General features: G+C 42.2%; 1 protein-coding gene across 2 annotated transcripts in view; it reads right to left on the bottom strand.

The window, feature by feature from the left end:
- Positions 1-1,221: 1,221 nt before the first annotated feature.
- The window catches only part of si:dkey-82f1.1 (DENN domain-containing protein 2A), a 32,084-nt gene continuing 6,435 nt past the window's right edge, over positions 1,222-26,870 (bottom strand). Inside the window, exons 2-21 of one of the 2 annotated variants that reach the window (XM_042223185.1) lie at positions 19,831-19,917; positions 17,115-17,178; positions 16,144-17,037; positions 14,741-14,868; positions 13,394-13,506; positions 13,085-13,282; positions 12,805-12,898; positions 11,970-12,020; positions 11,524-11,711; positions 11,026-11,135; positions 10,284-10,353; positions 9,673-9,750; positions 8,554-8,694; positions 8,256-8,404; positions 6,431-6,608; positions 6,270-6,311; positions 6,004-6,109; positions 4,101-4,382; positions 2,279-2,365; positions 1,222-2,139 (exon numbers count right to left, since the gene is read on the bottom strand). In XM_042223185.1, coding sequence (XP_042079119.1) covers positions 2,108-2,139; positions 2,279-2,365; positions 4,101-4,382; positions 6,004-6,109; positions 6,270-6,311; positions 6,431-6,608; positions 8,256-8,404; positions 8,554-8,694; positions 9,673-9,750; positions 10,284-10,353; positions 11,026-11,135; positions 11,524-11,711; positions 11,970-12,020; positions 12,805-12,898; positions 13,085-13,282; positions 13,394-13,506; positions 14,741-14,868; positions 16,144-17,018 — 2,922 coding nt within the window. In that variant the 5' untranslated portion in view covers positions 17,019-17,037; positions 17,115-17,178; positions 19,831-19,917 and the 3' untranslated portion in view covers positions 1,222-2,107. Of the gene's footprint in view, positions 2,140-2,278; positions 2,366-4,100; positions 4,383-6,003; positions 6,110-6,269; positions 6,312-6,430; positions 6,609-8,255; positions 8,405-8,553; positions 8,695-9,672; positions 9,751-10,283; positions 10,354-11,025; positions 11,136-11,523; positions 11,712-11,969; positions 12,021-12,804; positions 12,899-13,084; positions 13,283-13,393; positions 13,507-14,740; positions 14,869-16,143; positions 17,179-19,830; positions 19,918-26,870 lie in introns of both variants that reach the window. The other variant, XM_014335323.2, reaches the window with a different exon arrangement.

Raw genomic sequence — 26,870 nt, 5'->3', positions numbered from 1 at the left:
ACAGTCCTGGTGGTGTGGATCAGTGACTCTGTGTCTCATTCACTTTTGGTATACAGCTTGATGTCATCCATGTAGAGGAGGTGGCTGATGATTGCTCCATTCCGTAGTCGGTATCCGTAGCCAGTCCTGTCAATGATCTCACTGAGGAGGTTCAGGACTGTGCAGAACAGCAGTGGGGACAGAGCATCCCTTTGGTAGATCCGGTACTTGATGATGACTTGTGCTATGGGCTTGAAGTTGGCCTCTAGTGTTGTATACCACATCCCCATTGAGTTCCTGAGAACTCAATGGGCTTCTTGAGAAAGCTCTTAGGGTCCTGTTGATCTTGTATAGGCATTCCAGGTGTGGGGCATCGAGTCATAGGCCTTGTTGTAATCAATCCAGGCAGTGCACAGCTTGGTCAGCCTAGTCTTGCTGTCTCAGCTGACTGCTTGGTCTACCAGTAGCTAGTGTTTTGCACCTCTGGTATTCTTGCCAATTCCTTTCTGGGCCCCTCTCATGTATTGTGCCCCATTCACCGCTATGATGCCTGACAGGAGCTTGTGGCACTTGGGCAAGTTATTGGCCGGTGTTTGGATGGGACTGGTCCCTTCTGGGGGTCCATGGGGATCAGGACTGTCCGGCCTTTGGTTAGCCATTCTGGGTGTCTCTCATCGACTAGCAGCTGGTTCTTTGGTACTGCCAGACTATCCTGGAGTGCAGTCAGCTTCTTCAGCCAGTAGGCGTGAACCATGTGGGGGCCTGATGCTGTCCAACACTTCATACTGGACATCCTTTCTTGGATATATTTCTATATATATGTGTATACATATATATGTATATGTATATAGATAGATAGATATACATATATGAGAAAGTGAGAGAGAGAGATAAACAGATCTTCATATTGATCTCCATATTGTCAGTTTTATAGCCTCTGTGTTTAACTTTTAAAAACCGCATAGATCTAGAAGACTGGCTAAGTTTCTTGCTCATGCATTGGCTCCTGCCAAATTCTTAGACAGCATCCCGTGTGTATATATAAGTTTCTATAATGTAAAGAAAAGTCTGAATCTGAAACCTCTTAGAAATTACACTGGTTTGTTGGCTAGTCAGTGGAGACTAAAACCACTTCATAACTTTGTCTTCAAAAAAGTGATAATATAAGCAGAAAATTATGGATTAATTGAGTAAAGCTGCCAAAACACCGGAATGGGATTTGAAGAACAGGAGTCGTTTGTCTAAATCAAATCACTTTATTTATGAAGTTTCATTGTATGTTCGATCATATTAAGGCAACCTTAGTTGTTTTTGTGAAACATACTGATACTAATTGGCCTAAGACAAACACAATTCATCAGCTGAAGCCCACATCCTTTACTGACAGGCATATTCACATTGATTTCCTTTGGATCAGTACGTGTTTATCGGTACAATAGCGTCCATCAACAGTACATTTAATTAAAACAGTGGCACGTATACCCAACAATCCAAAGTGGTCTACAAACAGTCTAGACTCTGTTAAATAAAGTGTATTAGAAACTACAGGAGATTCCTTTGGACTCATTTAAAAGAAATTAAAACAAGAGATTAAGTTGGTCTAAAAAAACAAAACAAAAAAGCAATATAAATTAATTTAACAGCCTCCTGTTGACAAAGAAGTTGTACTATTGCATTTATAGAACTTCCTATAGAAAATACATGGAATGTATAGGACAATATTGTACAAAACTGGATCTTAAGGGACACTCCTCCTTACAGGTTTACAGTTGAAGTTAGTGATGAGAACACTGTTCCTAAGACATTTACACTGTGTTATACTGTAATACACTGTAGGAGATTAGTGTAATCTGTAAAACATTTAGACTGTAAGACCAGACACTGTTGCTTTATCGTGTTTGTGGGGAGTTTTGGAGCACGCTAAATAAACCCCATCCAACACTGACAGAATCATCGGCGATGAAGCTGAGAGCTAAACCAGCTCTTCATGCTAAGCACTACATATGAGTCCAGTTCCATTCAGGGGCCTTCATTTGTTGTAACCCAAAGACACATCTCCATCTGTGCATGCTCTGTATCCAGGGACTGCACCTCCTTTTAGTTCTGCTTTCAGCAATGACTCCGAGTCTCATTTCTTGGAAAGGAATTTCATCTTGTTTCCTGGAAAAAGCAACATATCTGCATGAAGACACATTTGAGACAAAGAGCATGTTTCCATAAAGAAAAACTGGAGGATTTTACAGATGATGAATTGATCAGCTGATAAGCTGACTGCCTGAGGCTGTGCAGAGACTCTCACCTAAGCCCTTCAGGAACTTGTTGACCCCTCTTTGCTCACTCCCAGGCAGCGAGTCCAAATATTCTTGTGCTCTCACCTCAAAGAGACCTGGAGGGGGAAAAAAGAACTCGTTAAATGTTCTGTGGTATACAAAATGTAACTACAAGTTCACACTGAAGTCAGAGCATAGTCCGAATCATCAGTGCACTGAAATGTTTCATCATTTTCTTAATTTTTTGGCCAAAAAAAAGCATAATATCACATCGCATAATATCATTGCTCAAAAAAGCAACACTTTAGATCTCAATAAAAAAAAAACAAACTGCTGGATATCTGTACGAATATGGGCCGAGTAATGGGGTATGAATGAAATGATGCCTTTCACTCCTAACATCCCCACATCCTTTGATGGAAATGAATTCAAAGACACTCTGCAAATCAAAGTGTAAAAATGATGTAGCAGACTAGTCCATTTTGCTGAAATTTCATTGCAGTCTTAAAATGGTACTCAGCAGTATGTATGGCACACATGTGCTTGTATTCATGCCTGACAATGTTAGGGCATGCTCCTAATCAGATGACAAATGGTGTCCTGGGGGATTGCCTCCCAGATATGGACTGGGAGATCACTTTTGTACAGTCTGCAGTGCAACCTGGTGGTGTTCTTTTGGACTTAGGTCAGGCGAGCGTCAGTCCATGGTATCAATTCCTTCATCCTCCAAGAACTAACCACATACTCTTGTCACATGAGGCTGGGCATTGTCCAGGGCCGGCGTAGAGACTGACAATACGTCCAAGGATTTTATCCTGATACTGTCATGACCTGCAGGATCGGCAAGGCGCTGATCAGCATCTCTTCACTCCTAGCCCCCCTTCTCTTCTCTTTTTCCTCTCTCTCTCCCTCTCCCCTGTTTTGCCGGGGCGGAACTCATGGCGGGTTCACGCCCTCGGTCCACGCCTTCCCGGATCGTGCACACCTGGGCCTCATCAGACCAGCTGGTATATTAGAAGGAGGAGATCAGCTGTTCAACGCTGGATTGTTGTGAAGGCTCTTGTCAGTACACACCTAGCTCAAGTTTGCCGTGCCTCTGTCTCAGAGACTTAACGTGTTCCTTTGTTCCTAGATTCCCCGGACCCGTCCCCGTGTTTCCCCGTGTGGAGTGTGGAAGGAGTGACAGGTCGCTAGCGGAGTGGAGAGAGGCTGTTCTGAGCGCGTGTGTGATTTCCCCGTGTTCCCTGGAGCCCTGGACCCCTGCCCCTCACGTCTTGTATATAGCACTAACCTCGCACTGTCTGTACATACACTTGGTGAAGATCTGTAATAAACTATCTCTGTTTGAACGCTACCCAGGAGTCCTGCGAGTGGATCCTCTAAGCGACTCGTGACAGATACATAATGGCAGATACGTTGCTGTTCCTAGACTCTAGAACTCTGTGCGTCTCTACATGGATACACCCCCCCAGATCGTCAATGACCCACACTTAACCGGTCATGCTGAATGACGTTACAGCGGCATAACATTCTCCACAGCTTCTTCAGACCCTTTCATATCAGTCACATATGCTCATCTGTGAAAAGCACAGGGCACAGGAACTGCCAGTTCTGGTACTCTACAACAAATGACAGTCGGGCAGTGAGCAAAGAGCAGACTACAGGACATCAAGCCCTCAGGCCATCCTCATGAACTCTGTTTCTGATTGTTTAGGCAGAGACATTCATACCAGTGGAGTAGCCTAGGTTATCTTGTAGCTCTGGCAGTGCTCATCCTGTTCCTACTTGCACAAAGGAGCAGATACACTTTAACAATGTTAAAGTGCATTAACATTGCTCATAGCTTATTACCTCTGAGGCCTTGCCTGCGCAGATCTCTCTCCTGGATGAACCCGGTGAACATCTGAGTCTCCATGAACACCTCCAGAAACCTTCTCAAACTCTTGGAAGTGACTGCTTTGCGAAAGGCCTCACGCTGAAAGGATGAGGAAGAACTGGGGCTGGGCAAGGTGGTGGAGGAGACAGACTCCTCCTCCCTCTCTGTTCCACCCATGAAGAGGGAGTAGTGGCCCACCATCTCCACGAAGAAACGAACAAAAGCCTCCGACACCACTGTGCTCAGCGAGCTAGAGTCTGGCAGAGAAAACCATCGGAGAAGAGGGGTAAAAATTAACCACCCCCAAAAGCAATTACAACAAAAAACTGCTACACATCAGAAGACATACAAGGTTGTTTCACACAGACTACTTCAAAGTATTGACACTGATCTAGATCTTGATCTAGTCTGGGAAACAGACTTTGGTTAGACTGAATGTTCCAGCAGCGTTGGAGTGAACTCTGTTGGAAAGGTTTGGCGACCACAAAGAACATGAGATTTATGCAGAGTTACACCACATTTATGGTTTTGTATTTTTAACCACAACATTTCTACTTTGAATTTCGTCATACTTCAAGGACCCTTTAATCCTAAAGGTGAATTATTAAGGAGGAAAAACTTGAATACTGGAATGAAGCTGTCCAGTCATATTAAAAATTTAGGGAAAATGATGAAAATCTCTGGGAATGTTCTCTTGGAAAATTTCTTCGGTGTACCACAAAACTATGATCAAGTTGCAGAATGATAAGTTGTAGGTGTTTCGTACATACCTATATATATCACTGGAAAACAGCTGGCAATGAACATTAGAGCTGTGGTACATAATATTCATTACATGAAACCCAGGAAGATATGACTGGTAACGAAAACACTTCAAAGCTTTTTAAACCAGAGATTTGTGCAGACTAATATCACTAAAAAGAAGGCTGTGGCAATTAATCTAAAAAAGAAAGTTTCCACAGGACTTAGGTGCACCCTTACTGCTTTCATAAGAATTAAGATGTTAAGTAGTAGCCAGGAGTTACTAATCAAATGCACTCTTGTGAGCACCTCTATAAAAGCACAAGTTTTGGCAAGAGTGGATACCCCAGCAAATTCACCTCAGACCATGTTGTTCTCAGAGAAGCTGCCAAAAGACTAAGAGCTACATCTCAGACTCTTCAGGCCTCATTTAGCATGTTGCATGTTAAAGTTCATGACAGTACAATTAGAAGATTGAACAAGTATGACTTGTTTGGAAGGGTTGCCAGAAGACAGTCTCTCCTCTCTAAAAGGAAAATGATGGCAAAGCTGCATCTGAACAACCCACAACACTCCTGGAACAATGTCTATTGGACAGACAAGAGCGTGTTTTCACCATGTTTGGTTATAACACACAGCACCATGTTTAATGAAAACCAAACACAGTATATCAAGACAAACACCTCATACCAACTGTCAAACATGGTGGTGGAAGTTATTTAGTATTGTAAAGTCAAATGCACAGCCAACGGTCTGACAACTAAAGCTTGGCAGAAACTGAGGCCAATAATCCCAAGCACAGCAGCAAATCTACAACAGGATGTCTGACACAGAAAAGAATTAAGATGTTGCAATGGTCCAGTCAAAGTCCAGACATCAACCTGAGTGATGTGCAGTGGTGGGACCTAAGAGAGCTGTACATAAACCAATGCCCGCAAACCTCCATGAAATGAAGCAATACTGTAGAGGACAGTAGCCAAAATTCACACTAAAGATGCTTACTTCAAGTTATTGCTGGTAAAGGTGGTTCTGCTAGTCCTGTGAAAACTTTCTTGCTCATAGTACATTCTGTTTACACACCAAAAAACCAGAAAACCCACATTATATATGCAAGAAATAACAAGTATGACAAGTCACCATTGGGTAGATCTCCTTTCTCACAGGCCAGCTCCCTTCTCTTGTCCAGCACATGCTCCAGAGCTGCCTGCAGCTTATGTGGAAGAATAGAGTCCTCATCATCCAGCTATAGAAGAGGAAAGAAAACTAATTTAAACAAACTTAACACACAGCCCACTCCACAAAACATCTTTTACAGTCACAACAAGGAACTCTTGTGTGACTAGTGACATTTTTTACTGTGCTCTTTCTGTTTTAATCTCTTTTTTTTCCTTTTCTTTTTTTACCTGTCGAAGGAAGCGGCTGTTGCCGAGGTCAACCACCAGGACCTAACAAGAGGGAGAATGATGTTATTTCCTGAAGCTATTGTTCAGTATAGGAAGTGCCCAGAGTAAAGGGCATCACGGGCAATAAATTACAAAAAAACGAAAGAAAAACCTTCTCTTACTTCTTCTATGGGCAGCTCTTTGAGTCGAGGTAGAGAACTGGAAAGGAGGCCAACTATAAAGGGAGTCGGGGTGCAGACTATATCCAACATGGACGGTGGGAGCACCGGGATGTATGTATGCTGCCAGGTGAAGGGATAGAGTAGAGCCACTACTGCATGACAACACTGAGACAACGTACTGTGGAAAGAGAAAGAAAGTGTGAAAAAATATTGTCATAATCTGGTAAACAGATGAATAAATCTTCCAATAAAACCAGAAAATGGGCAAGTGTTATCATTTGTCTTCTGTCTTACCTCCCTCCCTCCACCAACCACCTTACTTCCTATTAAAAGCGAGTTTTTCTGTCCCACTGTTGCCAACTGGTTACTCATAAGGGGTTGTCTGATTGTTTGGATTTTCTCTCTATTATCCTACGATTTATGTTATAGTATAAAGCGCCTTTAGGAGATTTTATTTCTCAGGTCAACTTTAAACTTTAAACTAATTTAACATTAGTATCATTCACCATGTCGTATGTAATCCCAAATCCCTGTACTATTAGATAAAACACTTCTATATTTGAATATATACATAGAACCTGTAACTATTTTAATATGAAAGCACAATGTAGGCTATTCTTGTACTGAGATAACATTATTTTCATATCTAATCCCATTTAATATGTTGGGAATTCCCAGAAATCATAGCTAGTAAACATGGATAATGTCCAGACAGTGATAATAATAGCTTTTGCTCTTTGATTCACATGTTCTGGAGAAATGTTGGTTCATATATGATAATATATCCTTGACATTCACAACAAAAGGAAAACACAAAATCACAGTAAAAAAAAAGTCTAAAATAGAAAGAAAATCCCTACCACAAGATGGCGCTATCCTCCTTCTAAAAAATACCTGCCCCTGCCAACCACTTATTAGTGTGGAACATGTTGAGAAAAGTTCATTTATATGTTTCCCCATTCAAACCCGCTGTCACCCTAAAATGAGTGTTTTAATGGAGTGTGATGCAACACTTGCAAACTCTATACAGTGACAGCAGACACACTCACACACTGTTGGCTTAATCGCCACTGCATTTCCATCTGCTTGCAGTTAATTCATTATTTTTAAAAAACCCAAAAAAAACAATTAACGAGGCCAAATTTCCACTTCATGGCAGAGAAAGTGCTACAGCTCTGGTAAAAATGCTTTTAATGTAAGCTGTTTGAATACTATGGAATACTGTCTGAACACCGTAGTTTGAATACTAAGGATAAGAAAACAAAAACACACAAAACAGTTCACTCTGAAGAGCTTCATCAAATAATTTTTATGCTTTATGTATTCATACAGCATGAACCTTCAGGGTGTTTAAATCAGATTAAGAGGGACTTCTGTAGACGCCACATGTGTATCACAGCAGTAAGAAAGCCCTTTGGGGGTGGGGTGGGGAGGGGGATGACAACTATTGTGACGGTGTGAAGTGAAAGGTTCGAAGGAACCATGTTTGTTTGTAGACGTCAAACTGCACACATGGTGTTAGCTCAGCAGCCATGCTTTAAAGCCTTACTCCTTCTTGTCTGGCATCCATGACAGTTTTCCAGGGAAAAACTGATTGTTCCCCAGGCGACTGTATAACACAACAGCATTCCTTCCTCTCACACTTTGGTCAGCGATCTTCTTTTCCCCAGACTGCCTGTCTACTTGAAATCTCTGTGTCATATCATTCAAACTCTCTGATCTTTTTAGCATCACAACCCTGTCTTGCATAGTCTTATCAGCAACGATTTATGAAGCAAACAAACTAAATAACACAGTGGCTGAACCCAGCAGCACGAGAGCCAACCTGAGTTTGTCAGCAGTGAAGATGACCCTGCGCTCCAGCAGCAGGGAGGCAAAAACTCTGAGGAGAAGACGCAGACTTAATGAAGAGAAGAGACATTCAAAGTCTACGTGTTCCAGGCGGGAATCTGACGGGCGGCACAGTTCTATCACCTGCAGTAAAGAAAGAGGCGTGTAAGGCACACAAAAAGAAGAAAGAAGACCCTTAGATACAAATTACAAAGCTACTAATGCGATTATTTCTATAGTTTTAAACAATGCTGATTTGGGTAAGAGACTCCTTTGTAAAAATGTCTTTGTACCTCTGTCCCAGAGCCAGGTAGGAAGTTTTTGACGGTGATAGTTCTTCCTGGAGCAGGGAAGGGAGCCTCCATGATGCCTCTCATGAAAGGCTGCACCAGGGCAGGGGAGATCGCCCTCCTCTTTTCCACTTCATCCAGAATCTGTAAGAGACAGGAAAGGGAACACTTTGGTTTCAGCACCAGCAACCTGTAGTTATTGTGTTACAAAAAAATGACAAAACTCTATACAAATCTAATTTACCATTCAAATATTTGGGCCAAAATGTAGTTAAAAGATAAAATATAATAACATCTCGGTAATCAAACTTTACTCACCTCCCTGCTATTTATTCTTATAGAATTCTGGTTCTTACTTAATTAACATAATAATAATAATGTGCTGGATTTTGCTCCTGCTCTCTCCTCCTGTGGCTGTGCAAGTAGAAGGCCCTAGAATGCAACCATACTGCCAAATATAAACGACCATCTAACAGAAATTGCTGCAAATGAAAAAAAAAAATCTATCTTCTTGTCACTATAGTTCCAGACTCAAATCCCTAATTTTCTTTTAGGAAAGTGGATATTATTAGCCAAATGCATTTATTCTGACCATAATGCAGTATGAATATGGCGCCACATTAAAACACAACAAACAGTTAACACCCTGACTCAATCATGTGTACTCCTCTACTCTACAAACACACTCTACGCATCTGTGCTGAATTAAAGCGTGTGTAGCTGATTGACTACATGTTGAAGATATTTAGAAAACTCTTCCATGCCCATGTATGTGTCCTTAGTAATCAAACTTTAGCTATAGCATATGTACGCTGCAAAGCATTTACACAGGTCAACATGCAGATGAATCCAAGGCTCATTACAGGGGAGCTCTTCCACTGAAGCGACCACATCAGCTGCATTGCACATGTGTCGCTTTACTGTAGCCATGGATACGAGCCCCTGTGGGAAAAGGGACTGGGGAAAGTGTGGGTGGAGTTCTTTGGGCACCGAGGGTGGTACTTTTTAATGGTGGTTTGTGTTAACACGTGCAGTTCAGAGCAGTGTAACTGAATGCAAGTCACGGCTCTGAGTATAGTTTGCACATTTGTGCCTGTGCTTAAGTCACTGCTGTGTATCTACCTTGGAGAAGAGGTCAAAGCATCCCAGGCGGCTGACGATACAGTAGACTTCAGGGAGCCTTCGGCCTTTGCCACTGGGCTGTGAACAGCCAGAAGGAAAGAGACAGACAGGTTCATAACACAAGACTGCTCAACCAACTACAACTAGAGGATTAGAGCAGTGAAGCAAACCAAAGCCTTTATTTGACAGAAACTTTACAGCTACATTCATGAAAAAAAAACGTAAAAAAATCATCCATATTGAAGAAATACATTGGAATGAGAAAAAAACAGCAGAAGGCTTTAAACCAGTGGTTCTTAACCTGGGTTCGATCGAACCCTAGGGGTTCGGTGAGTCGGTCTCAGGGGTTCGGCAGAGCCTCAGCCGTGATATGCACGGCTCGTTTTGTGCACCAGTAAAAAACATATGTATGTCTTGAGTTTGAAAAAAATCCTATTTTATTTTTCACTAAAGAGGGGTTCAGTGAATGCGCATATGAAACTGGTGGGGTTCGGTACCTCCAACAAGGTTAAGAACCACTGCTTTAAACAGACTATAATGAGGGATTCGTTTTATTAAGCCTGAATTAGCAGAAACCTGCGACCGTAACAGGAAGCATTGTAAGAGCATACCAGTAAACGACGGCAATATCCAAAACGTCTGCTTCCATCTTCACCAGTCAGTACAAATGAGAAGGTCTCGCTGGGGATGTAAAAGGGAAAGATAATTCAAACAATCATATAAAAAAAAACCATCTTAAAACTGTTAAATCACAAAAAAACAAAAAACGCAGGGTCAGGTTTTTACCACCAAAACCTTACTTTGTACTTAACACAGAGAGCCCTCGGGACAGGGTCACTCTGGAAAACAATCGCACAACACTTCCTAACCTCTACCTGACAGGTAATCATTCACTGCTGTTAACCTTCATGACAGGGGAGAGTGTCAGCCAGTCCACTTTAATCATATGCTTGGTTGCCCTCACCCCTCAGACATCTGCCTCTGGATAATTATTAGCCATCGCCATCACACAATCATCACTTCTCAGAACAATGTGTACATTGACCGGAGGCATTGAGTAATGCAGCTTGTAGAGCAAACAAGGAGAGTAATTTCTGTAATAACAAGTTAGGTGCATGGTGTTAGAGCTACCATTTCTCCTGAAGGCACTAAAGATTTGCTAATTTCCAGTAATTTGTCAGTCATGACTGATTAGTCTTTGGGACTTTCAGCTTTCAACTTCCTCAAGTGATAATCAGTGAGGAAAACAGCTGAGTGAGCTGTCACCACTCCAGAGGGAAATTCCCGTGTCCACGTTTGCTTTCACTTCACTTTGTGCTTGTGTGCCGTGGCAGCATTCAGATCCAAACTGACCTGGGAAAGTTGTCGACGGGTGCCCAGTCTTTGGCGTCTGGGAAACAAAACTGCGGGATGACCTTCAGCTGGTCCTCAGTCTCTCGCATGAACTTAAAGCTCCTTTCAAGCTGGATGAGAAAAAACCCCCACATAAAATAAAGAGATTCCAAATAGAGGTCAAAGCATTTAAATTAAAGAAAGAAACAGCGACAGTTATTTGCACAGCAGACGTGTAATGACTGAATATATAAAGAGTCACAGTTAAACTACTTAGTGCATATTTTGGCCCCGCATGTCTGAGTTCAATCAGTCTTTGATTTTAACTTAACTTTAAATTTTCTTCAATCAAAACTAAAGCAGTATCACTGCTCAAATCGCCACACTGCTCATAAACTGGGGTGTACATGTTTCCTCATAAATAATGGTCAGGCAGACAGCAGACAATGTCGATTTTCAAAAAGTTTACATATAATATTCAGCTTCACTCGTTTTGCTCCAGTAACACTTCTGTTTTACCTTGAGAGGAAACTGCTGTGTGACTTCCGGCAGGTACGGAACTCCAGCTTTGGTCTTATGGAGCGCAACAACTATAAAATACTCAAAGAGTTTCCTCTCCTGCAGTTCCATCAAATCCCTCTCCAAGGTCCGGTACCGCCCCGTCTGCCTCAACATGGACTGGACCGACACAAGCCGCTGGCTATGAGCTGTGGAACACAGAAACACATTTCATCAACATGCATGTATGCGATCCACAGATATATACACAATGTGTGTGTGAGTTGCAGTGAACCCACAAATTACAGCCTGCATTTCCAGCTTTATATCACAGAACTGGAAGAAAACTACACAAGCTCACATCGTGCTTCTTTGTCATTTATATCATGAATATTAAAATGTCCTGCTGAATGAAAAACATTTACATTATAGATTGCACTATGTAGCACGTCTGTTTGGATTTTCACCTTTTAGTTTCTCCTCCGTGTCGCTTTCCGACTCGCTGTTCTCGTCTGTCACTGAAAACAAAAGAGAAGAAAAGAAAAGAGATTTATAGCACCAGTAAAGTCGGAAAAGGCCCCCAAAATATTAAATGACTTATGCAATACTTGTTTAAATAATGAGATAAAGGCAAGACTGCAAAGCACATGGAGTGGGTTGACTGCTGAGAGTATTAAAGGTAAACTATTAATAAACTACAACAAAGAAAAAAATGAAGAAATAAAATAATTTGTGCCAAAGGGTACATATTCTTAAAACAATGATCACAATCAAAATTAATATGAGAATTTTTTTCCAGTTTGTCAAATTTTTTCTAGACCAAACAGTTATCATAATAGAAAACAGAAAGTTTTATAGCAGCACGTAATATTTGAATGTGGGCCCCACATGGGCTTTCTATTGCCAAGCACACTGTGGACTTAGTTGGTGTTATACTGTATTTAATGGCAACTGGGAACCCATGATTGTCTAAACGTTGCCTTGCATGGTAAAGTCCTGTTTTTCTGTCTATGAGTTGCCTATTTTCTGTGTCTTTTGTTTTCATTGGACTACCAATCTAGTTTCCCTTATGAAGATTATTAAAAACTCCACAGGGTGCCAGACAATCACTGAATTAAGTAAAATTGAATTCATGTCTCTACTTGAGATGACAGACATATTGAAAAATGCAACCTCCTTCTTGAAAGCGCTGCAGTAGCGGACGCAATGTTTCGCAAGTTAAAGATGTCCGTGCAGTCAGTTTAAATTTTCTTTCACTAAATCAGAGATAGACAGTAGCCTGGTGTTCACTTGATGGCTCACCTCTCCCTGAGCTGGACTCAGCAGACTGAGACACCTTCTTCATGCGTTTCTTCCCTCTGCGTGCCTCGAAGATCCCATTGATCTTCACCACCATCTGGAGAAGTTGAGAACAGAAACACAAAGGCTTTAACCCTTTAAACTGATAAACAAAAATGTGCCTGTACCAAGATCCTTTCAGTGCAACCTCAGTGAGCCCTTTTCATTAGGTACTCTTCCACACAGGAAACGTACAGTAGAAATGTTCTTGCTCTTCTTTAAATCCCAAAGTGGGAGTTCGTACCTTAGGGATTTTCCTCCGTCTGCGATTGTAAGGGTCCCCTGAGAGACACGGGGTGTCGTCGGGGCTGCTGGGCGTGGAGGGGGGGCTGATACGGGAAGGTGAGGAGATGCCAGTGTCTCTGTTGGTCTTACGTAGCTCGGGGATCTTGAAGCTTCGTCGCTCCGAGTTTTGTCTCAAAAAGCCGGGCTTGGAGGAGAGCTAATAGGGACAAACACATTTTAGCATACTTTTAGGTTAGGTTAGGTTTTCCGATTCCATTGGATCTATTTGATTATCGTATTTATCCATATTTATCCATCCTTAATGTACCTTATTTGGCGTGCTGTGGACAGGAGATGAAGAGGCAGGTGAAATGCATTTGCTTCCCAAACAGCTTCTCTCCAGCTCAATATCTTCATAGGGGTTCTCCTTGGACGGGGGATCTTTAGAAGCAAAAAACACATGTTTTTAACGTCACAAGTTACACAATAGCGCGCTCATTCCAAAGCACAGATAAGCACTCTTTCCATATCACTCACGTTTGTTTTGCCAGACGATTCCTACTCCAGATGTGCGGAGAGCTATTACAAGTAGCAGTATGTGTAACCCAGCTCATATTTCATCATGATAAGACTTTTGCACAGCTAAAGTTAAAAGCAAGCCCTGCATATACGAAGTGGGGTAGCTTTCCAAAGCCTGTCTCTTTCTTTCTCTCCATCTGCCTCTGACTCTCCCCTGCTCTATCAATCCATCCACCAGATGTGACTTGTACGCAAATAAAGAGGGACGTTCAGTTCCCTGTTCCTTCTTGCTCAGGAAAAAGACAAAGGAAAAAAAGAAAAACAACAGATCAGTGTGCTGTTTTCCACATTGCTTGCTGAAGAGAGTGTCACACTAATCTCCATAATGTGTTTCTGTGTGCTATCAGCTAGTCAAACCCATCAAAGAGGCACGAGACTGAACACATGTGATGGCAACAGTTGCCTTCCTCTCTGTCTGCAAACAGTGACATGCGACTGTGTGTTCAAAGGGTGTTTGTGAAAAGCTTGTGGGTGGAGGGAGGCAAGACTTCGAGGACATCACAAGCATTCATCACTGCCTCCCTGAACAGTTTTATTAGTAGACATATAGTTAGTCTGACTCGCTTTACCCATGGGAGGTTATTGAGAGTTCAGTGAACAATGTCTGAGAGTTTTAACTAACACTGCTGTACAAAAGGAGGAAACTAACAAGGTTAAAATAAGCTCCAGCATCACTCAGAAGTAGTTGAACTTAATTTGATTGTTGCCGGCAAAAACAGCCACCGTTACATACCAGTCTGCCCCCCAACCCCTCCCCCACCGCCATCCCAGAACCCTGACAAGCACAGAAGCCAACCTCAGCTACAATGCAACCTCACACAACGCCACTATTGTGCGTTATGAAATTAAACGCGCTCTAGGTGGGGCCGGCATAATACGACAGACAATAAGTGAGGAATTTCTATTTATAATTTTTTAATAAAAGCTGAGCGGCAAAGCTCTAAATTACAAAAAATATAAAAAGAGTAAAGAGATTTTGCCCTCTTTGTCAACTCTGTCACTGAACTCTTTCTTTCTTGCAAACTTTGAGTCAGTTTATGAATTTGCGTGCAAGGCAAAATGTTACAGAGATAATTTTTTGGTATGTAATATTTACCTATTATGTCCTCATAGACATTCTCCTCTGATAAAGTGCGTGTTAAGCCCAGTCTGGATTGATGATACCAGTTCACCTGGGAGCTTTCTGCAGATGACTGAAGCAAATCCTCAAATTCGTAGGACTTCCTGGTGGACAGAGGAGCACAAAGACGAAGGAGTTTTGACTGACATCTTAAAGCGAACATGTGTCACGGTAATGTTGTTGATTTTTTCTTTTCACTTGGAAAACATGAAACTGATATTTCAGTTTGTTAGCTGCATCGTCAAAATAAGCACATCTGTTTCATCAATCCAAATGTATCCACTGGAGCACAATGCATACATTTACACATGTGTGCAATCAGTAAATCAAAAGTCTTGGAATCAAAGTAATTCTGTGCAATTTTACTGCATTAGTTTATACAGAATAATTATTTAACAGAGTACATCACAGTATCATGGCTTGCTCTCTTTATATGAAATAAAGTTAGATAAAGTAAATGCAGTGTCGCCGCTCTGACGCAGTTTTAGCCAAAACTGAACAATACTGGATGATGTGGATCTGGTGACTGGTGAAGGCACATCTATGGAAAAGCACCCTGCAATGGACACTCAAGAGGGAGACAGCCTGACCAAACAAAGGGCTTGACACAGCAACACACTTGAGCACACACTTGAGCGAGGCCTCCACATATGGTATGGAATGTAACAGATCCAAGCCAAGCTCCGAAACAAGAATTCAGACCACTGGAAAAAGCGAACAATAGATGTGCTCAATACTGCAGAGTTCACATTTTTTTGGTTTCCCTACAGAGAGTCCTGCTTTTTTGATTGTAACCATCTGAACTGAAGGGCTACTGAGAGCCGAAAAGTCAAACATCTTTAACCGTTTGCAATCAAAAGACTACTTTTCAGATCGATCAGATTTTGCACTTTTAACGTAATTACGCCAAATGAATTTTTAAGAGCTCATTTTTTTGTAATTCTGTGAAAAAGCAAAGCTTTTTGACATGACTCTTCATGTTGCTTTTCTATTATTCCAGTGGAGTTTTTTTGGATGGAGGAACTAGTTGCGTCGGTGTGTACATTCCTGAGATCAAACCAATGAGCTCATTTTGTGGGATATTTAGAAAAAAGGATGAGGTCACCGGTGATTCTGATTTACAGCAGATGTGGGAAATGTTGTGCACCTCCATGTTTGTTTAATGCTGACAGGGGAAGGGTTTAAGGACATGTACACCGAGCTATCGCCGGCCAATCCAGTTCCCACTTTACAACTTTTGGAAAATTTTAGCTTTTGCGGTGTGTGGGCTGGGTTAACTTTATTTTTCCACATTTTCAGCATGTTATTAAACTTGAGTAAAGATCTAACATTCTTGGTCAGGAAGGATATTTTTCCCTTCTTTCTTTTCAGTGTCTTACCTGTTGCTACTGTTACGTGCTTTATCTGCCCACGGTCTCCTGCAAACTCCTGGGGGTGGGCACGTGGGTAGAGGTGGAGGAGGAACGGAGGGCAAAGGAGGCAAGTTCCTTCTTCCCTTTCCCAAGAAAGGCCCTGAAGCTGGGGTGGCGGGCGGTGTGTGGTGCTGGAAGGTTCTTTGAGGTTTAGGGAGAGGGTTTATAGATGGAGCACCTGGCTCATTGTACACATTCTCTGAATCTCCATCCCTCCATCTCCGTGTCCCACTAGGTCGAGCCATGTCAAAAGTCCCAAAAATGGGCTCATTGCCCCTCTTTTCTGTCTCCTCCAGCTCTTCCTTAGAGGGAGGACAGAAGTAATTCCCTGGGAATGCCAGTGAAGGTCTGTCAGGAACCTCCTTTGTTGCCTTCTCCAGTTTCTTAACATGAGTTAAAACACTTTTCTTGTCTTGGGGTTGTTCTGTTGGCTTAGAAGCCCGAAATTCCCTCTCTACCATCACTTCTCTGTCTTTGTTTGCTGGGGCTTCTGGGGATTTAGGTCTCGAATCCCCCAGCTTACCAACATTCTCCTTCCCTGAGTCTTGTCTGTCCCAGCTGACAAACCTCTTGCTGTCTGTCCTTTGGACTTCTGTAGTTTTGGATTCCTTTTTCCTCACTGTCTCAGCTTCCTTCAGTGTCACACTTAGTGGACATGTTCCTGAAATAGTTACTGGGGCAGACTCCTTCTTGCCCTCCCACTGGGATATCTTATCACGGATGCTGGCGGTTTTGGCTCCTGCTGGGCTCTTGTTGTGGTTCAGCTTAGCGCACAGCCCGTTTTCCATGTTGGGAGCCCGTGGGTCAGTAGCAGGAGTCGTGGCTCTCCTGTGAGCCAGCATGGAGTCAGGAGGACCTGGGCTGAGGAGAGGAGAGAGGTGATTCTTTATGGACACAGCAGTGTCCCTCCTGTCTCTGTCCACTGGTGACCCACACACCTCTTTGGGCTGGGGCACCACTGCTGACGGAGCCTCGCCAAGCTTCAAGCCACAGCACTGGAGCCTAGGAAGGAAAGATACGGAAAGCTGAGTGTGCACACAAATTAAAGGAGAAAAAATACTAGAGAGACATGGCAGTAAATCAGTTAATTAAGAAACCTGTACACGGAACTAAAGGACACAATTAAATCTCATTATTGTTTGATTTTAATGCAGACACAATGAAGAACCAAAAGGAAAATAGCAAAACACATGGTAAACTCTGCATTTATACCAGCGTCTTGCGCAATGACACTTCAGATGAGCCCCTGACATTATTAGAAGAAGCTGCACACACTAATACACTTTTGACAAAGCCATAATATGGAAAAGGCCAACAGAGAACACAAAAATACTTCAAAAATAACATCTCAAAAAAACCACACACTATTCAGACAAGCTCTCCTTAAACCTGTCAAAAACTTTAGAAATTCAACTCGACACATGACTGTAAGACTACAAAATGTTCGTTATAGATTATGATCTTCCATAACCAGAGCTTTTATGTCATGTGGGACAAAAGAAAAGGTTCAGTCCTTCTGAAACAGTGTATTACAGTTTTTAGGAAGGAAGTTTTCTGCAAGCTTGAACAAAAAGAAAACAAAAGATGCAACCAGACTGTGTGGAAGGAGCGAAAGGAAACCGAAAGAGAAAGAAAGGCAAAAGCTGCAGGCTTTTCTTGGTAAAGCAGCAGTGAGAACTATGTAGATTAAAAAAAACAGAGGGAGGGATTACATTGGACTGTTGTCAAATCTAATAATGAATTGTGCAATATTTTTTTTAAATTGTCCACTTCCGCTTTTACTGTACACAGCAGAGAATCTTAAAATTGGCCACACAATCCCAGTGCTTACGGTTCCACCCAAACCGAGCTTTGTTTTACGGGCCAAACAGGAATTCTTGTTAAAAGAGTTCAAACATCTGTTGGGTGCCTCTGTCTCAGCTGTGATTCACTCCTGGAACATTACTGAGTCATGACTGTTTGAACTCTGGGTTTGAGGGTCAAAGTTTACGAGCTACACACAAAGCTATTTCTGGAGAGGGAGATGCAAGTATGCGCAGATGACGAGAGGGAGCTAAGTGTGGACGTGCATCCTTTCTTTTCCGTTCCTGACCCACAAAACTCTGTTCTAGCCCAAAAGCCTATTCATCAAATGACTTGAATTTCCAACAAACAGAGGAAATGTGGCCTTGCTGGGTGACTTCTGATGACATTGCTGGATGTGAAAACCAACAGTCATGCAATCTAGAGGAAATCTCCAGGGAGGGGGAGGGGGGAATTACTTTCCTCAAAGACCTTCAAAGACAAGGCAAAACTTGATGAAAATATGATCACGGAGGAAAAGATATAATTCTCTTCCAAATTAGGAAGGTCAATAAAAAACAAAAGTTAAGGAGAGCCAGATTAGATAGAGACAAGTGACTGAGTTACAGAAAAAGTGGAGCCAAAGAAGAAAAAAAATGGTAGTCTAACAATAAATAGCGGACATTTACTGCAATGTAACTAAGGGCAGATTCAGGGTCACCTGGGACAGCTCTAATGCTGTGCATTATTGAAAAGGAAGGTTTTAAGCCCAATCTTAAAAGTAGAGATGGTGTCTGTCTTCCACATCCAAACTGCGAGCTGGTTCAACAGAAGAGGGACCTGGAAGATGAAGGCTCTGTCTCTCATTCTGCTTTTAAATACTCTAGGAACTAGAGTGTGCCATCCTAGAGCAAAGTTCTCTATGAGGGTGATACGGTACTTTCGGTGGGTCTCTGAGGGTGGAAAGGAGGCTACTGCAGGAGTGTTTGAAATGGACAAAAATATTCATCGGCTTTGGACTTTTCCCTGAGAGAAATGTCTGGAACCTTTTGAGCAACTGTGACTGGCATGGCAGGCCCTCAAAACAACAGACATCAAAATCTTCCACCCCTATTGGCACAAACAAAAAGGAAAATCCCATCATTATAATCTAAATAGAAACTAATGAATGCTGTAAGGATGACAGAAGGGGCCTTGGAGAGTGGTCATGGACGCATCAGACAGTGGCAGCAGGGGGGCAGTAACAGTATCAAGATGCCAGATGGCTGCCTCTGCCCTGTTCTGCTCCCCTTCCCTGGTATTGTTGTACTGTTGAGCTTAATGAAAAGGGGGGTCTCCTCCTTGCTTAAGTCCACTTCAGAGTTTTCTGTTGGCTATGGGACCATTTCTTGAAATTTGGAGGAAGTTGTGCTTTGGCCAGCTAGTATGTTCCACTACTGGCATTAACCGTACAGTTATTTATTTGGGGTGGCTGTGGCTCAGGTGGTAGAGCAGGTCATTTTACCAACTGGAAGGTTGGTGAAGTGATCCACGGCTCCTACTGTGTCAAAGATACTGAACGCCCAATCAGTTTCCCCGAACACAACCATTGGAGTGTGTTTGAATATCATTGTGTGTGTGATTAGGTTGCAGTAAAAACTGAGTAGAAAGAAAGTGTATAGGTACCAGTCTATTTACCATTTGTATATCGAAGCTCCTCAATTAATTTCATAATGGCAGATGAGTGTGTAACATCAAACTTATTACACAGAGGTAAATGTCCTTGTTTAGGAGGACAAAACAAACACCATACAAGTTGGAATCAGATACCATACTACACGATATCATAGAAGCAAAATGGCAACCTATTCAACTGGCTTTTAAGGCACCCACCCGTTGACTGATTGGTAGATGCAGTTGTCAGTGTTTGTACAGAGCAGCAGGGCCCTCCCACCGGTCATGGTGCTAGCAGCTGGCATCCTGAGAAGACAGGTAAAAAAAAAAAAAGAGAGAGAGAGACGGTCAGCCAGTCAGTCAGAAAGATGGAGTGTCTATTAAAAAGGAAAACAGAATTATATTTCAGCTTGCAGGTCAAAAAGTTACAAAAAAAACAGTATAAGCAAAAATATTTCAGCTTGTATTTTTTCTCATAAATAGACAGACATATAGATTGATGAACGAGGACTGGGTCAAAAGAAGATGCTCCTTTCGAGGACTCTCTTAGGGAGTGGTGTGTGAAAGTAAACTACCAAATGGCTCAAACAAATCTCTTATTTTAAAACTCCTTTTTGAAGACAGCTGCAGAGAAGCAGACCTCACAGACTGCATGGAATACCACCAAACTACCTCACTTGGTCAGTAATTGGAGAATAGCACTGAAAAACGCCTAAACAGCCAACAGGCATATTAGGTTCCCATTAGCCATGTGGCATTATGGAAAAATACAATAAAAGAAAAGAGACCCACACTGTAATGCAATTAAGATCCATTAGGATTATATCGGCGGTGGTGAGACAGGAGCACTCAACTTTTTATGTTATCCTCAGTGTTTTGCCCTTTTTTGCATTTGCCAGATCAGATTTCTGATGCACTGCAGCACACACACATATTTTGTTTTTGCACATTACAAATTGTCCTTTTTTTCTGACAAGAGCTTCCGTAATTTGTTGTCTATCTTCCAGCCACACATTTTCCTGCTGTTGTTTATCACAGGCAAGTAGTGCCGATGCGAGGGTGAGGGGACGTGCTCAGTTTTAAATTATTACTGGGTCCATTTGTCAGCGCACAATGAAACCAGATCCACTTGGAGCGCAGCAAGGCCATCCATATGCAACACTGAACTGGAGCCACTGGTGCACAGTGCTCATTGCTTGGCCTGTAAACACTGGTGGAGGGCTGGCATGAAGCAATAGGCCCTGGCCTTTTGCTTCTGGCAAGTAGTAGTAGACGCAAGGAAAAAAAGAGATAGTTCAGGGCCAAGTCCTGCTGTATTCATGCTTTTAATTCTACAGTAAATTCACAAAGCCACTAATACATGCATTGCCACCCTGCTGCATAGCCAAACACAAAACCCCATATGAAAATACACCTACATAGACTTCTACATCCTGCCAAGAAGTCCATATGCCAGGCCCACACGCGGATTTATGTGTTTGACTTCTACCACATGTGCTCGGATACTTAGAGGTGTTTGCAGGCCGTTAAACATTTCCTGGCCTGGCTCTCCCTCTCTGAGGGGTATGTGAGCCAAATTGACCCAAATTCCACAAATTGTTGTCCTAACTGCTAGTGAGGGGGGAGACTCCAAAAAAAAAAGTCAAAATATCAAATGAAAAAAAAGTAAATTGCAAAATAATATAAATAGCTGAACTCTTCCCTGAGCTAATAGCATAAATAGCCCTCAGGTTTTTGCTTTATGTGTTTTCCTCTTTGAGAATGAAAGAGCAAATGGAGTATGAGGAAGAGTTGTGGTCTGGTCTGATTAGAAGCTGACCACAGGAACAATGTGTCATCCTTTTTAGCTTCTAGCTTTTGCCCACAGCTCAAGCCATTCATTCTTTTGTGTTTAGCTCCCCATCAGTCCGAAGCCTAGCCCCCGAGGGAGGAGGAGGAGGAGGAGGGAGGTTTGCATCAGCCATCCACTGGCCTGTAGGCCCAAATTATTTTCAGCTGTGAGCTGAGCGGGGTCACATGTTTGAGGAGAAACATCAAGTGATTTTTTTTTCTTCCTCCCCCACCTGATTATTTTCTTCTTACGAGAAAACCCCAAAAAAGAAACGAAGAACAGAAATCCAGCATGGAAAAGAGGGTGGGCGCGGAGAAGCATGAAGACTTCCACAGGGATGTTATGCCGTAATTAAACTGTAAAACTTTTACGATTTAATTATTTTCTGTGTTGCAGAAGGGCGTTGCATGTCACGAGGGGGAAGGGGGTGGGGTGGATGGAAGACAGGAAGAGAGGAGAGCAGTGGTGGTGCAGCTGGAGAGACAGGGGTTGTCAAAGCCAAAGAGGAAAGTAGATATTGCAAAGAAAAATATGAGTATACTGTTGCACTGTGAAAACAGTGCATGCTTTTAGGCTGTCCCACTTCATTGTTAGGATCCCCAAGGCCAAAATTCTCAGCCTTAAAAGGTAATTTGGTATTTTCACGCGATTCTGTCTTACTGGATTCTAACATTTTGACTGATGCGCTTCCCAGCACTTGCCTGAACCTGACGAGCAGCAGTGTATTCACAGCTTGTAAAAGCGGTAAATTCGACAGCATTGCTGGTTTTACAGCATTCGGTTACTGAGGAAACTTTTCTGGGAGGGTGCTAAGGCTTTTGTCTGCAGCATCTATTGGCAGCCATTGTTAACGCTGACCTCTAGAAAAAAAGATGGCCGCCATAACAATGCAGAGGTTGAGGGAAGTCATCTGCTGAGACCAATAAAAACATCACGGGGAAACTGTGACCCAAAAGACCTCTACCTGCCCCGCCCCCTTCAGCCTCTGTCCTGTGATGTGTGACAGGCTGCACATGTGGGGCAGAGGAAATGGAAGGAGTACTGTTCATCCTCAGCTGCGTGGATGACACAGGAGGGGAAAATCGCCTGCAATGGAGATAATTGTCTGATGTTTATGACAATTATGGTTTGGATACCAAGTGATTTATCTACAAACAGTACTTCTGCTGCATTCTGTCATGCACTGACTCTATTGCTGTTTCTAATATTTATATTATTCATCCAGCGATCTGAAGAAAAAATCAATGACAAAAATATATCTGACAAAGGACAAATTTCAAAGCAGTCATGGACTCAGGATGGAAAGAGTCTTGGTGGTTGGTAAACACTACACAGCACTAAATACCTTTAAACCTTTAAACCTTAAAAGATAACAGAAGCTGGTGTCAGAGGTAGGGCATCAGAGCCAAGCATCAGTTGCATAACAAACCCCGTGGGAGATTTTATCAGCAGATGGGCCCTCGGTATCTGGACACGGACAGATTCACATAAACACACCGAAAATATACCACAGAGAGAGGGGTGTTGCTTATGTTGCTAAATGTCAAAAAATACACGCTGAATATAATGGTAAATGTACATATAAGAGAGAGAGCAGTTTTTAAACATGTTTATGGTCGTGGTAAAAAGCCTCTCAGTTCTCAGGTATAATGGTCCAGTGCTTACCAGGTCTTAAAATTAGGTAAACACAACGAAAAAGTGACATATTGCACGGTGTAATTCTTTATTTACTAAAAATAAGCCAAAATGCAGAAGCACTCTGTGAAAATCTAAGTATAATAATAATCATTAGTAACTATTTTTGCGTGACTTCATCACTCTCTTGTATCATCATGGAACAAATTTGGCCCACACTTATTTTTCAATTCATTCGGGTTTGCGGCCATTCATTTATGCACAGCTCTCTCAAGGTCCTGGCATTTCAATCAGGTTGAGGTCTGGGCCATTCCAACACCTTGATTGTTTTCTTTTTCAGACATTCTTTTGCAGATTCACTGCTGTGCTCTGGATCATTATCCATTATCATTATCAGCTGTCAAAGACAGCTTCACATTTGACTGTAGAATACTTGCTATACTGCTATACAGAGGAGGTCATGATCAACCCAATGAATGCAAGGTGCCCAGGTCCTATGGCTGTGAAATATCCTAAATATTCACCCCTCCACCACCATGCTTGACAGTTGGTGTGAGGTGTTTGTGCTGACATGCTCTGTTTGATTTTTGCAAAATGCGTCGCTGTGCATTATGGCCAAACATGTCCACTTTGGAGACACTGTTTCAGAAGTCTTGTGGTTTGCTAAGAATTTTGAGTAATCCCTACATCAAGTGTTTTTCCAAGGTATGCTGTTATATGTTATATGATATATGTTAGCAAGCACAAAAATTACCCAGCTAGACACACAGCAGTCCTTTCATAGATGATGCTGAACTCAATTATTTGATGACAATGTATTGATGCTTACACACATTTTCTAAGCAAGGATCTACTTGTTTGACTAGTCATATAGAAGTTGACCTAGTCTTTGCTATGAAGTGCAAATATATTTTTATGCATTCAGACAGTGATATTACCAGTCTTACTTTTCTAACTTGGCAGAATATATATTTTTTTGTACTTTTGCTCCAAAAATCATCTCAGGTGTTGATATTTGGTGATAACTTGACAAAATGTTGCTATTGGAATGAAACCTTTATCAGACTCTAAGCAGGGGGTGCTGTCAGTGTTTCACTCTCTGCTTCATCAGACCTTTAAGTCACTGTCAGCAAGCTGTGGGCCGGCTGCTGTTATCAAACTCGGGAGGCCTGTCTGCCTCTTCTCTACAGCTGCTTCTCATAAAGATTTCATCCTCCTCTCCGTCTCTCTGTCCAGCCCTGCAGGAACAGCTAACACGATGACATCATCATTCCTCACTTGTCCTTCCCCAAACTTGTTCTTTTCTCTCTGTCACTGCGAAATACCTAAAAAGGACAAAATTACTCAGAGCTCACACTTCATTTCACAGATATCACAGCTTGGAGTAAATACAGCAAAGTAACTTTGGGTGGATAAACTACTGGAGTTAGCCTTTACATAACACTAAAAAAATTATTGCCCAAAATGTGAGTTATAGCAAGTAAAGAAGAGACGATCATTCATGTTCTTCTGATTCTTTCTGCAACCAAGGCAGAGCTGGAGACCGTATCCCTTACATGATGTGGTTCAGTATACGACGTGCCAAAGCCGTGCCTGTGATCAATTTAACACTCCACTGCACATTTAGCCAGGTTCTTCTGGAATGGCAAACTTGGTGGTTTTTTTCCTACCCGTCCTTCACTCTTTTATTTCTCTCTTTCATTACCGCTCTTTCATTCCTACTTAGTCTTAAAGTTGCGGGGAGCAAAGTATGATGCAGAGGAAGAAGCAAAGGGAAAAGGGGGCGGGGTTTAATACTTTGCCCACTCTCTTCCATACAGAAAGCAGAAATCATGTAGAGCCAATTTATTGTGAGGCATATGTTAGGAATCCCAACTGGCACGCTGCCTTGAGCCCTTGCGGGGCTTGGAAAGGTTGTGCCTGATTCTTAAAGAAGTAGGGCAGAAAGGTTTGATGGTAAAGGAAAAAATGTACAGAGAGGAAGAGGAGGAGATGGTCTGGCAAATAAAAAATGGAATTTTATCACAACTCTGCAGTCTCCCTCTCTCTGCTTCTCTCTTTGTGTCCTGTTCAGGGCCCCTGCTGCTTTTCCGAGCTGATTCCATAGCAAGGCCTTGGAGAAAATCCAAACAGAAAGACTCTGACTATGAGTGCCCGTGTACAATATTTGGCCACGCACAGAAACACTTTTACAAGCCTGGAAAGTGCCCACTCACCGACAAACACACATATGCACACACATTGTGCAACGTGCTGTCCAAACCCATTGATAATCCCCCTGCCCTGCTGTGGTGTGTCCCCTTGGCCCTCTCCCTCCATTGTAAGAGGAGGATGGACGTGAGACAGCATTGAAACTGGGTTAGCCTCAAAAGCAGACAGGAACTGTGGGGGGATACCATAAACAATTAATTTCTCCCTGTGTGTGTGTTTTTGCTTATCAGTCCATTCTAAATATACCATTGTATCCATTGTTATATTTCTAATGTCGCATATATAGCATTTCTTGTTATTGTGGTTGTCATTTTTAACAAGAGACTCCCGATGACTGGTGTCTAGAGTCTATCCCACTGGGAGCTGGGATCATGAACCAAAATATTACCTCAGAAAATGTAAACAAATCTTAATTATGACTGGGGTGACAAAGAAAGCCACTGCAGGCGCAATTATGGCGTGAAGGCACAGCCATGCAACAGAATGCGACACCATTTGTGAGGCTTTTTCACACATCAAGTGAGTACTTATTTATTTGTTTGTCTTTGTGCACTCAGATGAATAGGAAATGTGATTCAGTTCGCAGGAAGCTTAAGTAAGAGCAACCTCCTGAAATGAAGTCATTGGGCTTTTCCGCACAAAGTGTTTCTGCTTACAAATTCACCCCATACAGTAAGAACTTGGGTTTGCTTTTGATAAATGGGACAACTTTGGCTACCACAAGGTCAAAATGGCAACAAGCAGAAGGAAAACTCCACACAAGCTCAGCAAAATCCTCCCCAAAAGTCCTTCGCACTTGATCTCCACTTGTCAAGAGTTTATAAATGATTCATCTCAGGCTTTTAACTCCATTAGAATTTGTGGCTTCCATTTTTCATGTGGTTAGCAGGTCAGTCGTACACTAAAGACTTAAATGTGATATTGTGATTATGTTTGGGAGAACGTTTAAACACTGTTTGCAAGATAAATGCTGAAAATCAGATTGATCCTCTGAGTCTTTCTTTTTAAAAACTCAACTGACCCGGTGTACAATTGCAAAATGAAGTATTTCCTCCATCTTAACAATGGATTTTACTAATCAGCAACAGAAGCTCAGAGGCTACTAAGAGGCATTAACTATCTCCATCAGTGAAGAAAAGCTTCGTGAACAAAATGAGAAGAAAAAATAGAAGTGAAGGATGATGAGCCTGACTTGTAGGCATAGCAAACAAATCTCTTTTTCTTTCTATCCCCCCATCTGGGAAAGCGTGTCGTATTTCTTCTCCTTGCAGAGGTGGAGCATCTGTTCGCCAAATCCCTCCCATGGACTTGTCAGCCCCTCCTGTCCACTGACACAAAGCTCCCATCAGCACAGCTCTGACTCATCCCCAGTCTGCTCCCAATTACCCTTCTGGCTCCAAAGACCAAAGACCTTGCCAACTCATTCCAAGGCCAATTTTCAGCTTTCAGTTTGGCCTACATTACCCCCATAACATTGTCTCTGTTAAGTCCAAAATAGGGTACCTTTACAGCTAATACACCACTTTAGTTTGAGCAAACCTGGAAGAATGTAGTTTAAATCTCAAAATGCTCAAAAAGTGCT

Source organism: Haplochromis burtoni, unplaced genomic scaffold (genome assembly GCF_018398535.1).
Source record: "Haplochromis burtoni strain Fernald_Lab_line unplaced genomic scaffold, NCSU_Asbu1 Contig_104, whole genome shotgun sequence".
Taxonomy (NCBI): domain Eukaryota; kingdom Metazoa; phylum Chordata; class Actinopteri; order Cichliformes; family Cichlidae; genus Haplochromis; species Haplochromis burtoni.
This window is presented reverse-complemented; position numbering and strand designations above follow the sequence as displayed.